The following is a 15,369-nucleotide window of genomic DNA, read 5'->3' as shown; positions in this document are numbered from 1 at the left end:
GCCCAAAATGAGAAATACATATTTTTTTTCTCCTCTTACCTGTATATGTTTTTATTTTGGGGTTCTTAATGATGTAAAGAAATCAATAGATTGTTTATCAGTTTTGTCTGGAAAAATAGACACCACCATCTTAAGAAAGAAATTCTTAGTTTAGAGAGAGCAGGAGGAGGTTTGGAAGTTTTTTTTTTTTTTTTCACTTGAATTCTACCTTTAAAGTTAAATGGCTTAAAAAATGTTTGGAACTACCAGAGCCACTATGGAATTTTATTCCACACAATTTATTAAAAAAAAAATAGGAGGCTTAAGATTTCCAATGAGCTGCAACTTCACAGTTTCTAAAATGACACTGAAACTCTCAGAGTATTATCAGCAGGCTTTACTCTCTTGGAAATTATGCTATGTTCACAACTTTTCTCCACACAAGGAATTACTTTGGAGCAATGGACAAATTACTATTAAAAACAAAAGAGTATAAAAAGAGAGCTGGATTGTTAGGGACATAATCTTTGTGACAGACTTGTATGACGATAATGGAAGTCTTTATAGCTACGGAAACTTCCTAGAAGCTAAAGCCTCTCCAGTCAAATACAGAGAGTTTGTTTCTATTGTAAAGGCCATCCCAACTGGTATGATTGAGTGAATAAAATGTCACTTAAATTATCAAAATGTTACTGAAAAACTAAAAATTGACATCAAATAAACAATACCAGTAATACTTTTTGTACGATTAATTAATTTATTAGTTATGTTTTTTTTACAATCCCATCCCAAACATCAGTATTCATGTCAAAAATGATTTTCATACAGTTCAAAGGGGAGTAATAGCACACAGTAAATTTAAATAATCTCTTGTCAAATTAGGTTTGTCTTGCCATTTGTTCATCACTTACTTTTTATGTGACTAAAATTGCTTGTTTATCCATCCTTTTTTTTTCTTAGTATCTTTATTTTTTTCTCTAAAAATGTATAAATGAACATTAAAATTCACTTTTTTTCAACATAGGTAGATGCATGAAAACTTTAAGGACAAAAGAGACTGTATTAAATATAAAATCAAAATTTTGCAATAGATGTAATGCTGTGTTTTATGATAAGTTGTAATAGTCTGTAAAATAAAGTTAGAGCTATAGTGTATACAGTGCATTACTGTCCTAAATAGTAATGGTAATACCACTTTAACACACATATAAGCTTATGACTTGATTTTCTTGTATGACAGGTATTATTAATTAGTAACTAAATATTTCCTGTGATTTGTGAGGAATTTTGCAAGACTGAAGAGACCAATTAAATATAAAAATATGTCTAAAGCATACACTTGCATTATACATCATAATGATGGCTTTCACTGAATATTTCAATAAATCAAAAAACACACTGGCGTCTTAGAATGGTTAAACTTTAATACAATAGCACGATGTTTAGACTACAACTAGGATAGACACACTCAAGGCTATACTAAAATTAATATAAAATGAATATTAATAATAAAATACTAATAGAACAAAAACATATACACCGAGACTTGTAATGACAGTTCACCTACTGACTTTAAATACACTAAGGCACCTTGTGACTCGAGCACATTGATATCATATTGAGGTAAACCCCGTCAACACATACAGTATGAAAAAAATTATGGTAGCATCTAAAATTAAGTCTTGCAAATACTGCAACAAACCTGCAAGCTGACACATTAATCAGTTACAAAAACAAAAAGGACTTTGCAGGACTCATAAATAAATTACATAATATAAAGAACACATAGAGACAATATGATTATCCTTCATTTTTGCAGAAACATTTCTTTCATAGCTATGCATTTGGTATCATAATGTTCCTGTCCAGTAGACAGGGGCATCGGGGTCGTGTCACTCCTCTCGTGTGCTCTGTACCATGGAGTACTTCTTGCAGGGGTTCTTAAGGCAGGCGGGCGGCCAGGTGAAGGGCCAACTGTAGGAGCACGGCACCGAGGTCTGGACGTTCCTCTCCATGAAGTTGAACAATGGGTTCCACCAGGTGTTGGTGAGGTAGTTGTTGGGCGAGCATTTCAGAGTCTGTCAAGAAAAAAGTTATCCTTTAGAATTCAGTTTTGATATAAGATTTTGTTCATATAGGCCTATTCTGCCCTACAAAGCAAAAGGCAGTAACAGCATTTTTGGTCAAAAATGAGTTATTATCATTTTCATGATATTCAAGGCATCCTTTGTTATGTGACAAAACATCTTATCTCAAATGTGTGTCGTTTTGGAGAAAAATGGTAGTAGTTTGTACAGTAACTGCAAAAAGCCCTAGTGAAGTACAGCTTAGCAATGTGAGACTTTAAGCAGCCGTTTCAGCACCAGAACAGCTTCCGGGTGGAAAATATTGACCTAAAATGGTCAAATTAGTTTGGGTTTGGTACATCCATCTTCAGGAAAACAAATGGTTCCAATTATTTCAAATACAGTGTATCTAACACACACAGAGCCCAAGTTGTGGCAAAATAGTTTTTGGAGAATCTACTGCCTTTTGCCTTGGTGTGGTGCCACGTTTTTGGTAAGTAATACAAAGCAAGAATACAGTAACTGCAAAATAGGGGTAAAATATAAAATTAAATATGAGCATTGATATGTACAAAAAATAAGCTAATATAAAGTAACAAAACAGCCACATGTCCAATAATCTACCTACAACTACTTAGGCTAGATTACAGGATAACTTTAAAGTCATTTTTCTCAGTTCTGCACTCTGCATAGTTACTGCCTTTTTGCTTTGTAGGGCAGAATTGCTGTCCATACAATAGATGCAGCTTAAAGTGTTGCTGATGAGCAGACCAAACACTTCTTTTTAACATAATATAACTTGTTTATATAAAGTTGCATGTAGGGGAAAAGTTATACCTATTATTTTTCTAATTGTCTCAGGGGTTTAGATGTTACACCAGAAAACAACATCTGATCATTTTTTAATTATCTATTATTATTACTATTTACTCTTCCTCCACCTCCCTACACTTGAATTTTGAATGTAATTAATTGGTCATAAAAGACAAAACCGCACAATAAAGTTAAAGTTTAATTAATTGATTAATTCGACTGATAAAAGTATTTGTTTATTTTTCAAATATTCTATAGATGATAATATCGTTGTTGTGAATTATTTTGGCAGCAATAATCATGTGGAAAAAAATCTGATGTTGTGAACTGAACTTGTATATTAATCCATCAAATGTGTCGAAAAATTTGTATGCGTTAAGCATGTTCAGCATGTGTTAACCCTTTATCAGGTAAAGAACTATATTTGGTAACTTCAGGTAATATTTCAAGAAAAAAGTAGCAAATTTACTAGATTAAAGTGGCAAATCTACAAGAAAAAAAGTTGCAGATTTAAGAGATTTAAAGTGGCAAATCTGCGCGAAAAAAGTCACAGATTTACGAGAAAAAAGTGGGAAAAAGCAACTTTTTTCTCCCAGATTCACCACTTTAAATCTCATAATTCTACGGGTTTTTTTTCTCGTAGATTTGCCACTTTAATCTCATAAACTTTTTTTTCAAAATATTATTTTCGTATGTTTTTTTTTACACATTCTGGCTGTATGTAATATCCTCCAATATTCTCTAGGGTTGAAATTTGGAATTTGCAAGTATTTCAATGAGTGCCCTATTAAGGGTTAATAGTTAAATGTACTGAACCTTAAAAAAATATTTTCCTTGGTTCCACCACATAACAGCGGTCTCCACTCTGGCCAGTAGAGGGCGTAACTCACCACAATGAAGAGCCATATAATGACTGTTTGACAAGAATGATATTTCGTTTTGACACACAGTCTAAAAATATATGTGTACTTACTCTAAATATATATCATTATTTGTAATATATAGACCATTTTCTTTAAACACAAGCTGTAATAAATTCTTGTGTTGGCATGTAACTCTTAAGCTTGTAGTAAACTGTGAATAAATTACAGCCACGTGTCTGCAGACAGACACTAAAGCCCTCCATGACTAATGATTAATGTGTAACAAGGTTCAAGGAAAGGAGAACCATCAGCTCTCAGTGTTTTTTCCCCCGTCATGCACTAAAAAACTCTCAAACAGCTCTCCAGTGTTCATCTCTGTGTACAGACCTGTAAGTTGGCCATGGTGTGGTACCACCAGAAGAGGCGGGAGGTGATAAAATACGCCACGACCACATCCACACTGTAGTGCTCATGTGCCACCAAGATGCACACCACACCCACGGCACTCAGCAGCCAGCACATCAGATGGTACCACCAGAACGACCGCGGCGAGTCTTTGGAAAGAGGGAGGGAAAGACAAGAGTGTTGGCAATATTTATGACAACATCAGTTTGTGGTCTGTTCTTGCATGTTTTCTCTCTCGAGCTTCAATGAGACAAGAACAGGGATTTGCTGCAACACAGAGCCAGGCCACAGTAAAGAAGACTGAGGGCAAACATTAAAACAACTTAACTTGTGCTTGTAATATCTCATCCTCACAACTAAAAACCATAAATCCAGCAATATATTCAGCAACATGCAGCAACACGAGTCAGTTATTTGTATCTTATTAGTTCCTAGAGGGCCCTTGTGGATCTGTATAGTAAAATGCTGTTAGCGGTATGGGACGAGAATGGAAACAGACAATATAATTCATATATTATTCATATGAAATTCTCATTAAATATTCAAAGCAAAGCAAAGCAAACAAGTGACACTTTGAGTTCTTACACTCCTTGATGAAAAGGTAGGTGAGCGTGAGCATCACAGTGTGTCCGCTGTACAGGAAGTCTCCACACAGGAGGTGGGAGTTTGTGATGGACAGACCCCCGCCCGAAATCAGCTGCAGGATTCGCTGCATTTTAGCGTGAGAGTCTCCGTGGAGCTGATGGAGAACAGGATGCAAAAACAGGGAGGAGAAGAGAAATGTTAAAACATTAAAACAGCAACTAATCCGGATAATTTTTATTACAATTTTTATTTTTTCTGCATTTTATAATTATTGCAACCGATGGGATATACAATACTATATCCACCATCATGTGCACTATTATGCCATGTTTAACATGATGTGCTATAGGATGTTCACTAACCTATGCAGTATTACTTCTGTGCATTTTTTTTAGTTTCTACTAGGACACTTTATATTTATATTCAATTTTTTTCATTCACTCATGTGATTATCTAGTGTTTTGTTAAACTTATTTTGTTATTTTTGGAGCAACCTGGCATAAGAATTAAGCGTAACCAAGTAAAAAAATATTTAATCCTATTTTATATTATTTTAATTATTATTTTAATTACTGAGTAATACAGCTACTATCCTTTTTTCAGTTTTTTTTCAGAATTAATGACTCCACACCACAAAAAGTCAGAAAACAGTGAAAAATATTCACCAAATATTCAAGTTCCCACAGTCCCCAAAAAACTAATTGCTTTATGGTCCTACTTTGCTTTGTCTGAACCAACAGTTCAAAGCGCAAATGTATAAAATTTGCAGTGAATCGTGAAGATGAGTCCTAATCACATTACATTATATCAAATCTATTTAGCTGATGCTTTTATGCAAAGCAACATGAAATTAAGTGCATTCAAACATGTGGGCACAGACACAAAAATCATGAAAGAATCATGCAAGTGTATCAACTTCATACATTTTTAAAGGAATAGTTTTTCACTTTAGAGTGTGCACTGGTTGCCCGGCAACCTCGTTGTGCTGGAAATTGCTGTGCTCAGACAGGAAATAATCTGACAGAAAACCTCCTGTAAAACTGCACTGAGACAGAGTCTGACTGGCTGTTTATTGTCTACACACTGAGCCAAATATATATATAATATGTTCCAAATAAAGACATAACAGTGGTGTTAATCAAACAGTTGGTAAGAAAGAAATTGGGTCTAATTCACAAATTGTCTGTTGATAAATTAATAGACATGTCTCATTCATTTTGACCCACGGTGGAAAAAGTATTCAGATCCCTTACTTTCGTTAAAGTACTAATACTACACAGAAGAAATTACTCCACTACAAGTAAAAGTCTTAAATTATAAACAGTAAAAGTACAAAAGTATCAGCATCAAAATGTACTTAATGGATCAGAATGGCTCCCCTAGAAATAGATAGATAGATAGATAGATAGATAGATAGATAGATAGATAGATAGATAGATAGATAGATAGATAGATAGATAGATAGATAGATAGATCAATGTCATGGAAAACCATGGTATTTCATATGTAGGTCTTTCCAATGTACATAAAAGAAAGTTTTAACATGCATTTTTTTTAATGAAAATTAGTGAATTTTCCTCATTGAACCATGACCTGTGAGAGGTAAAGAACACCATTGCACTAAATATTGATTATTGATTAGTTTCTGACACTTTTGGATTATTAAACATGCCCCGGGTCAAATTGACCCACGAAAATTATTGCTGTTCCTGAGAAACGGACATAACAAGAAGGTTAATATACTGTTGTGTGGTTTTAATTTTTAAAAAATGTGTCATCACTTTAAATTTATCATGTTTTTGTGTCTAAGCTTGACTTGAAAAGTAACTAAAGCTGTTAGCTATATGTGGTGGAGTAAGAAGAATAAAGTTACATAAAATGTAAATACTCAGTAGTACAGTATAGTACTTGAATAAATGTACTTAGTTCTTTTTTTCATCACTGACTTTGATGTTATATAGTCCTTACAAGGACCATAGAGTCAAAATGAATGTATTTGTTGTTTAATTATTTATCTAACATGTTTATGCAAAGCAACTTACAATAAGGGCATTCAACCATGTGTGTACAAACACAAATGCAAGAATCGTATAAACTCATTGACTTCATCAAACTTTAAGGAACACGTTGTCGTCTTGGAGTTTCCACTGGCCGCTTGGCAACCGCATGACGGTGAATATAGGAAATTACCGTGCCCAGACAAAAAACCCTGAGCTCACTTCTTACAGGTAGCTGAAGGCTTTCATACAAAACATGTCAAATTCCTTGAGAACAAAACAACTCCTAAACTGTCCAACCTCTGATCTGTCTGCACAAACAACAGCCTGGAGCACATGTTTTTGATCAAACACTGATGCACCTCAATATTGTTGATGTCCTGAGGCGGTAAGAAGTCAAAATGGCTTTTTTATAGCTGCCTCTACTGTGTGGCTGTGTGAAATGAGTCCCACAGGGTGCACCGGAGTACACGGATGAGCAACGACAGCTGATGCCCACTCTGATGTTTGCGTGCTACTCACCTTAGGAGCACAAGTCATGTGCATGCCAGGCACAGGCAGGGTGGTGATGTACATGGTGACACAGCGGTACAAATACAGAGTGCCGATGAGGAAGAAGAACCGCCTGCATGCTATGGACCTGCAAGTTGACAATGTGAGAGGCAAATATTGAAATATTGAGCATTTTTCTTCCACTTAATTCCACTAAATTCTGGCAACTACCTCGCAGTGTGATGAGTCAACTTGTTGTCAAACCCAAAGGCAAAATCATTTTCATTAAACAGACCACATACAGGTGCATCTCAATAAATTAGAATATCATAGAAAAGTTTATTTATGTCAGTAATTCAATTCAAAAAGTGGAAATAACACATTATATAGATCCATTACACACAGAATAAACATTTCATGTCTTAATCTATTTAATTTATTCCCATTATAATGAATATGGCTTACATTTAATGAAAACCTAAAATTCAGTGTCACAAAAAAATGAATATTACAAAAGACCAATTTTAAAAAGTATGCTTAATATGGAATTGGCCTCTGGAAAGTATGTCCATCTATATGCACTCAGTTGGGGCTATTTGACTTGAACTACTGGAAATTGACTTTTCTATGATATTCTAATGTTTTAAGATGCACCTATAACGACTGATGAAATCCTCCATAATAGGCTGTAACAGTGTTCTCAAAGTGTTCATTAGGTGATTTTGCTTGCAAGCCGATTTTGTTATCAGATTTTGTTTCTCTGTCTATAGGCACATGGCCAAATATGGACAGCATGACATTTTGTGCATTTCCTGAGTTACAACACCTAACCACAAAACTACATTGAGCAAAAAGACTGAAGCCAATTGTGTCTGACTTCCTGCAGTAAAATGGCATTTTCATCTTTGAATTTTTTACTTTGAAAGACAGTCTTGCTGAATTAAAATGTTCTTTCTTATTCTCAACAACTCTTGTGGAAAGACCACTACCAATCATGTTTTTTTAAACATTATATAAGTATATTTACAGTATAACAAAGGTTTTTTTGACAAAGGAGTCCAAAAAGCTATATCAGGCTTTTGCTGCACAGATTACTTGTTATTAGTTCAGTTAATTTTTTTGTTGGTCTTTGGGATCATGCAATTGACAAGTTGGTTGACAAGTATTTGCACTTGCAAGTCATAACAAGTCAAATAACAAGTTCTAAACTTTGAGTTTTAAGTCCTAACCAAGTTATAATGTGCTCCTTTCCAGATGTCATCCCATTTTAATAATAGAGTAATAATATTAAATTCACAAATTTAATGAAAGTTCGCTAAAATCTGTATTTATTTGTAAAAACAAATTTGTGACCGAACTGAATTATTACTGATTATTTTAAAGAGTAGAGATGACATTTTACTTTAGCTTCCATCATGGCTCGAGGGAAGGAATCAAGTATTTCCAAGTCAAATGTCCAAGTGAAGTCACAAGTCTTTGGTATGAAGGTGTTAAGTTGCAACTTGTGTTGATTTTGTCAAGTAAGACACACCTGTGGAGCACACACCTAGACAGCACTAAAGGTTTTTACCTGTATCTGAAGAAGAATAACTGTACCATCCAAATACCCAACAGCACCATGCCGTTGATCTCCGTCACTGTAAAAGCCCATTTGACCCTGTCAATATAGTCAAAAAACTTATCAGGAAGGGGCGGGCTGCTTTCTTTGGGCGGGACCCTCTCGTGGACCACAGTGATGACGACTGTTGTCAGGACCAAGTTAAAGCCGGCGTAGAAGAAGACTATCGCTGTCTTCCACCACTCCATGGGCAGACGGTTGACTTTGGACTCTGGCACGGAAATCTTTACATAGTCATTATGCCTCCCTATGCCTTTCCTAAAGCCCCTCTTTGCATCTTCTCCACCAGGTGTGTGGACAGGACAGATTTTACCGTTGCTGGGTGCAGCACCACCTTCTACTCCAGCTGCAGAGCCTCTCGCATCCACAAGCTCCTGTGACGTCATGGCGGCCTGCACTGTCCATCCACAGGCACCGCTCCTCTGGGTTGAGGCTTTTCAGCTGCGAAAAAACGAAAAGGTTGGAAACTGAAAAATTCAAGCACACACAAGATATAAGGTAAGGTACTCTTTGTTTGCATTAAAGATGTCAAACACAGAAAAGGATGAACTCTTGTTTACTTTTGTCTTCACTTTTCCTGATCCTAGGGATTAGCAAAGCAAGAGATGGATGCACAGTTCTTATTTCTACCAGCTGAAATGTCCTTTTTAGACTGAAACAGCAGACCTTTGTAGATGTGGTTGTATGAGTTAATGATGTGTTATATTCTCCTTTCCCTGGACACTCACCAGAACCACTGTGACAGTTTTCTGTTTGGACGTTAAGTCAGATGCTTATTTTATTTTTTGTCTTGCAGAGTCTTTCCGCCACAGTGCAGTTGGTTTTTCAGATTTTGTCCTCAACAAGCAGTTGCTATGGTCACTTCAGCGGTTTTTGTGGTCAAACATCGTCTGTTGCAACAGAGGAATCTGCATGCTCATTAAAAAAGTTTTAAGACTTAAACTAAATTATTTTTAACTTCTCAAGGTTGAAAGTTCATTCTTGACCTTAGAAACAGCAAAACAGCAGTTTACAGAACAATCTCATGTCTCTGCAGATAAAGTTTGCTAAATTGTCATATAATTTGCAGAATAAAAGAGCACTTTAAGGACTTCTTATCCATGGTGGCTTAAAAGTCCATGACAACAGGGCAAAGTCGATCTGCTGATGAAGATTGTGTGATACGATTGAAAGCTATTAAAGGGCCCTTGTGCTGAGATTTTGTCCACAAAACAAAGTCAAATAAAGTCAAACTAAAAATAGAAGGGTACTTGTAGAACACAGCCCCACAGCCAAAACCATGCCTTTTCTTGCAATTGTAACAAAAGTGAAAAATAGCTCCTGTATCTGCTAAGTAATGCAGATCTGCTCTGAAATTTGATGGGTTCTTCCTTGGCCCAAGCTACACTCTTCCACAAACTTTAATAAACAATCTGGCCAGTAGTTTTTCTGTTACTCTGCTGACAAACAAACAAACTGAGCTGAAAACATGACCTCCTTGGTGGAGGCAAAAAGCTCCGCTAAGCAAAGTTAAGATAAATAAAATAAAATAAGAGGTAGAGTATTGGAGCCAGAGGTGAATTGTTTGTAACCACACTCAGTAGACTAACAGCTTATACAATGTTTGTTGTTGAGCTCTTTACCGTTAATGACTAGAGAGAGAGAGCACTACAGATAATGATCATTTTCATTCTTTCATGTCTAAAAGGCTTCTAGTCCTTTTAACAGCTCCATTAATGGATTTGATTATTCTGCCACCAGCCCTGAAATGCATCACAATACATTTCATCTGGGATACATATGTCCAGAATGGTATGTTTGCTTGAAGATAAACCTGGCACTTGGACAAAAGAGGGGATAAAAATGGAGTATGGCTGGATGCAAGAGAGCTGCTGAAAGTATCAGTTTCCTCAGAATCAATTTTTTCGGAAAATGTTATTACACCGGAGAAAGGCTTATTGTAGAATGCCCTCTGACTAACCCATAGCAAACTCAGCCTCTGTTATGCAACCGATGGATGGATACAGGACACAAAGTCTGACAGACTTTGGGGGAGTTAAATGGGTCAGAAGGTAAATAAATTCTGACCAAGATGGCAAATAGGATCAGCAAGAACAGACAAACAATACAAATCAATTATAATGTAATGTCTCTTCTATCATTAGTGAGATTATGTTTCAGCTATGTGGTTAGTTAACTTGTAAGTTGTGATCATATGTCCAGGACATTCATGTATTCACTCTGTTACTGTTGTAGCAAAAACTGTTTACATCATTAATGTGAGAAATTATGAAAGTGTCCTTTTGAGTTTTGAAATAAAACATAATTCACAATTTATTATTACTTCTCTCATAACGACCAGCTCAGTTTCAATTTGTGAATTTGAAGATCTCTGTACTTAACCCTCCTGTTATGTATGGGGTTTTTTTAGGAACAGCAATAATGATTAATTGGACATGGGGCATGTTTAATTGTTCAGTGAAAAAGGTGTCAGAAAGTACAAAATCCCAAATAAACATAGTTTATATTTCTTCATTAACTCCATTACCAACCATTTAAATCAATTTAGTGTAATGATGTTCTTTACTGCTCACGTATCAAGGTTCAGTGAGGATAATCACTCTATTTTCATAAAAAAAGCATGTTAAGACTTTTTTAATGTACATTGGAAAGACCTACATGGTTTTACATGACACTGATTTTTAAATGTTTTTATTTTACATTTTAAATTCTAATAAAATAAACTTTTAACTTTTTTTTTTTGGAAGTTTTATTAAACTTTGAGATGGGTCAATTTGACCAGCAACATAACAGGAGGGTTAAACAACAGTGAGAGAAGTTTGAAAAAAAGAAACAAAGTCTGCGTGTCATCTCGGTAAAATCTTCTCCTGGAGACACGACAGTAGAGTACCTTGCCAGGTGTTTATATGTCTGTCTGTCACCATTTGCCCAATCTGGCTCTTTGGCTGATAACGTCGCAAGATGGTCTTTTGTTTCATTTTTCTGTGTTCAGGACATTTCCCATGCTTGACTTAAAAAATGTACCACAAGGTGCCAAATCATAAGTACACATCCAAGAAGAAGCTACCGAAATGGAGAACATTGCGCCAAAAGAAACCAGAAGCAAAACACCAGGCGAACAAAGCTTGTTCCAAGAAGAGAGTTAATATGGGGTTGGTGTTAGGCGGTCAGGGACTGTGGAAGGAAGGGCCAACTTTGGATGCTGTGTTTACAAACTAAAATGGACAAATCCTACTCAGTGTGCCTTTAAGAAAGAGCCTAAGGGGGACCGACTGTGGTGACAATGTCATCTGGAGACAAATCCTGCTGCTGCTCCAGTGATTAATGAAGCACTATGACAGTGCATGACATCAGTGCCTGCTGATGCTAGCTGTGGTCACACTGGACACCTTCAACCAGAGAGAGCAGAGAAAACTGAGGTTTATGAAGGTTATTTTTGAGCAACTAAAACTACTTGGTTAAGGTTAAGGAAATATTAGTCAGGGTTAAAAAACAAACAAACCCTGACATGGTCAAGTTTTCCAACTCAACTAAGGTCCACTTGCTAACTAACATGGACAAGAAGCTCCAGAAAAAGCTACTAAGTGAACCTTGAGTTGGGATGGTTTTGTTGAACTCCAATGTCAAAGGTCAAAAGTGAACTTCATTACTGTCCTCTTTCATTCAGGTTATTAATGAATATCTCAATATAAACAAACACTTCTTTTTATTATTTGTTCAGAAAACACAAGGATATTTTAGGTTGTCCTGTACCGCTCCTGTTTTATTCATTTTGTAGGTGAGTGCAGTCAGGATGGTGTGATGGTCAGCACACGGAGGGGGTAGTTGTTGTAAATATTGAGTTAACTGTCCAAAATAGCTGGAGAGGCACATTACTTTCTGTGATGAGGTGGATTTTATGTTAGTTTATGTCCTACATTTTCAGGTCAGCGTGGCAGTCAATACAACAGAGACGGGAGAGATTTACTTAGCGTTCACTGTGAGACTGCACTATGTGTACCGTACATGGGAGGTCAGCAGAGTGTCTCCATGAGACCAGTTTTCCAGCGGTCCCCTCCTCCCCAGTGTACAGTGCACAGTGTTTTCCCACCAGCCGGAGCAGCCAGGACTCTGAAGGGATGGGTGGTGATGGAAAACTGGCAGAAAAACCTATTCCACATGGTCACAGGCCGTAATGGATAACTTGGCTGCCTCCTCTCGCTGAAGCTATTTCAAGAGGAGCCACCCAGTTGCCTTGAAGGCTGTACTTTACTCCAGGGGAGTCGAGGCTTTGACTCCATTTCGGGACCTTCATAATAACATACTACTATTGCTGTCCAGTCATTTTCTTCTTTACATCATGTGGATTGTCTTCATCAAAGGGAGGGTTAAAAATAAGTGACACCAGAAGAGGCCCAGCCTTTTAGATATATTCTATAGGGTCTGGTTATACTATAGAGAGGAGTTTATATGTTATGAAATGTACTAAATAATGCCTGGAAACAGGATGTTTAACAGTCTATCAAGTTTAGGTTTTAGTTTTGTCTTCCCACATATTTAGTTTAATTTCAGACAGATGTTCAAATGTTTTAATATATAGTTCAAAAGTGTCACTGATGAGGATGTGATTAAAGTATTTCATACAAGTTTCAGTTTGAGATTCTTTCATTAAAGACAAAAAATAGTAATCTTAATGATATTGTTATATATATACTTTTTTGTTACATTTTTGCTTTGAGAAATTATAATTTGGATTCACTTTTTAAATAGTTATCAGTAGTAGCAGTGGTATAAAAAGTTCAGATCAGTTACTTAAACAAAAGTTGCAGAGCAGCAGTAACGCAAAATACTTAATAATACTTCAGTAAAAGCATTTGAGTATCTGAGAGCAAAATGTACTTATCGAAAAAAGTAACAGTAGTCTTTTATGCGTCCATTGCATTAATGTCTAAGTAGTCCTTCACTGTTGTAGCTGAAAGTGGAGCTAATTTTAACTCTTTTATACAAAAAAAATCTGTTTAATATAAGACAAATTGTTATAAAGAATGAACTCATCATTTGTTATCTACCAGAACGCTTAATCTCCAAAGTATTTATAGCTGCCAACTAAATGTACTGCAGTAAGAAGTACAATGTTTCCCTCCAAAATGTAGTGGGGTTGTAGTATGAAGATGGGATACAAGTTAGTACAAGTATGTCAAAGTTTAACATAAATAGTGTGATTGAGAAAAATGACATTAGCTAATTCCCACTACTGATTAGTAGCAGTTGAGGTAGGTTATAGAATAAGTATGATTAGTAGCAGTAACATTGGCACAGTTTGTCATGATCTTGCATATTCATTCACTAGTAAACATGTCATGATAATAAAGTGAATGACCAGAGCAAGTGTTTGAAATCTCTGGTTTTACCACAATCGTGTTCCCTTGCTGTATTTAATCCAATGACTTCTGTGTAACACTTGTGTGTAAAATGTGCAAAGCTGTTCATCAAAACAACACAAATACATATTAGCTGCTGACAGAACAAATAAATTAAGCTGTATTTCTGAAAAGGTGTCCACTTTTATAGCGTAAAAGCCAAATTTGGTCACATTGAGCATGGCGCCATCTCTACTTTTCTGGGTTTCATAACCGCATGTGGGGTGTGTGCAGGCGGTAATGTCAGGGTCACAACTGGGTGTCTCCCTGGCCTCCCATATATTACAGGGCAGCAGTCTGTCACATGTGATGTGTGCAGCACAGCTGGGATTGAAGTTTACTTTCGGGGTGTAACACAGTGGCCCCACGCACAGTGTTAAACACCATGTTCCATATGAGGCTACTGGGTGGGGCAACAGGTCATTGCACATCCTGTAATTAAGCCCTCTCGTTTTCAGTCAAAGCTGTTGCAGTTGAGAACTGAATAATTATAAAGAGATTAAAAGCAGATCAATCACAAGCATGTAAACTGTATATTTTCTGGGTATCAATTCACAAATAATGTTTTTACAGTTATGTGACAACTTGTCTATTTATCTCCGTGCGTCACGTGATGCTATAAATACCCTGATAAAACGCTGTGTATAACTGACATCATCATACCATACACACGCAGTCTTCCAGCTCATGCTCACTGATCCACCAAATAAAACTTTTTGCATGAATTTATGCCAACACATGAGCCCTTATTATTACAAATAAATTCCTAGATTGATTTTGTCTCCGAGAATTCAAATCTACTGTGTATTTCTCCATCTGTAAGCAAGGCTGATAAAAATAAAAGTTGAATGTAAGGAGTAAATCCAATCCGGCTATACCATCCTCTTGAAGATGACACATTAATACCGCAATTAAAGACAAGATACCCAACACATACCGACGATAAGATAAAGATCTGTGTTTATATTCACATGTTGCACAGTTTATAGCATCCTACCTGCTTTGCTCGGGCCTCCTAGCGCCTCTTCCTGTAGTTGCAGTTCCCTCAATGTGTCTGATGCTGCGCCCTGCCTGGTCGCTCTGCTCAGACTGGACTGCTACATTACCCGACGGTGCTGCTCGCTTTTGAGAGAGCGCTCCTCCCCGAAGCAG

At 36.4% G+C, this 15,369-nt stretch overlaps 1 protein-coding gene across 1 annotated transcript; it reads right to left on the bottom strand.

Moving 5' to 3' along the window:
* Positions 1–1,057: 1,057 nt before the first annotated feature.
* sgms2a (sphingomyelin synthase 2a) lies at positions 1,058–15,314 on the bottom strand. The gene is made up of 6 exons (XM_059341534.1): positions 15,215–15,314; positions 8,771–9,259; positions 7,231–7,348; positions 4,712–4,865; positions 4,109–4,275; positions 1,058–2,057 (listed from the first exon to the last, which is right to left on the bottom strand). Exons 2-6 carry the CDS (start codon positions 9,202–9,204, stop codon positions 1,872–1,874), a joined length of 1,059 nt encoding a protein of 352 aa, XP_059197517.1. The 5' UTR covers positions 9,205–9,259; positions 15,215–15,314; the 3' UTR covers positions 1,058–1,871.
* Positions 15,315–15,369: the final 55 nt, after the last annotated feature.

This window comes from Centropristis striata, chromosome 1 (assembly GCF_030273125.1).
Source record: "Centropristis striata isolate RG_2023a ecotype Rhode Island chromosome 1, C.striata_1.0, whole genome shotgun sequence".
Lineage (NCBI taxonomy): Eukaryota > Metazoa > Chordata > Actinopteri > Perciformes > Serranidae > Centropristis > Centropristis striata.
Note: the sequence above shows the minus strand (reverse complement) of the source record. Positions and strands in the feature narration are given on the sequence as shown.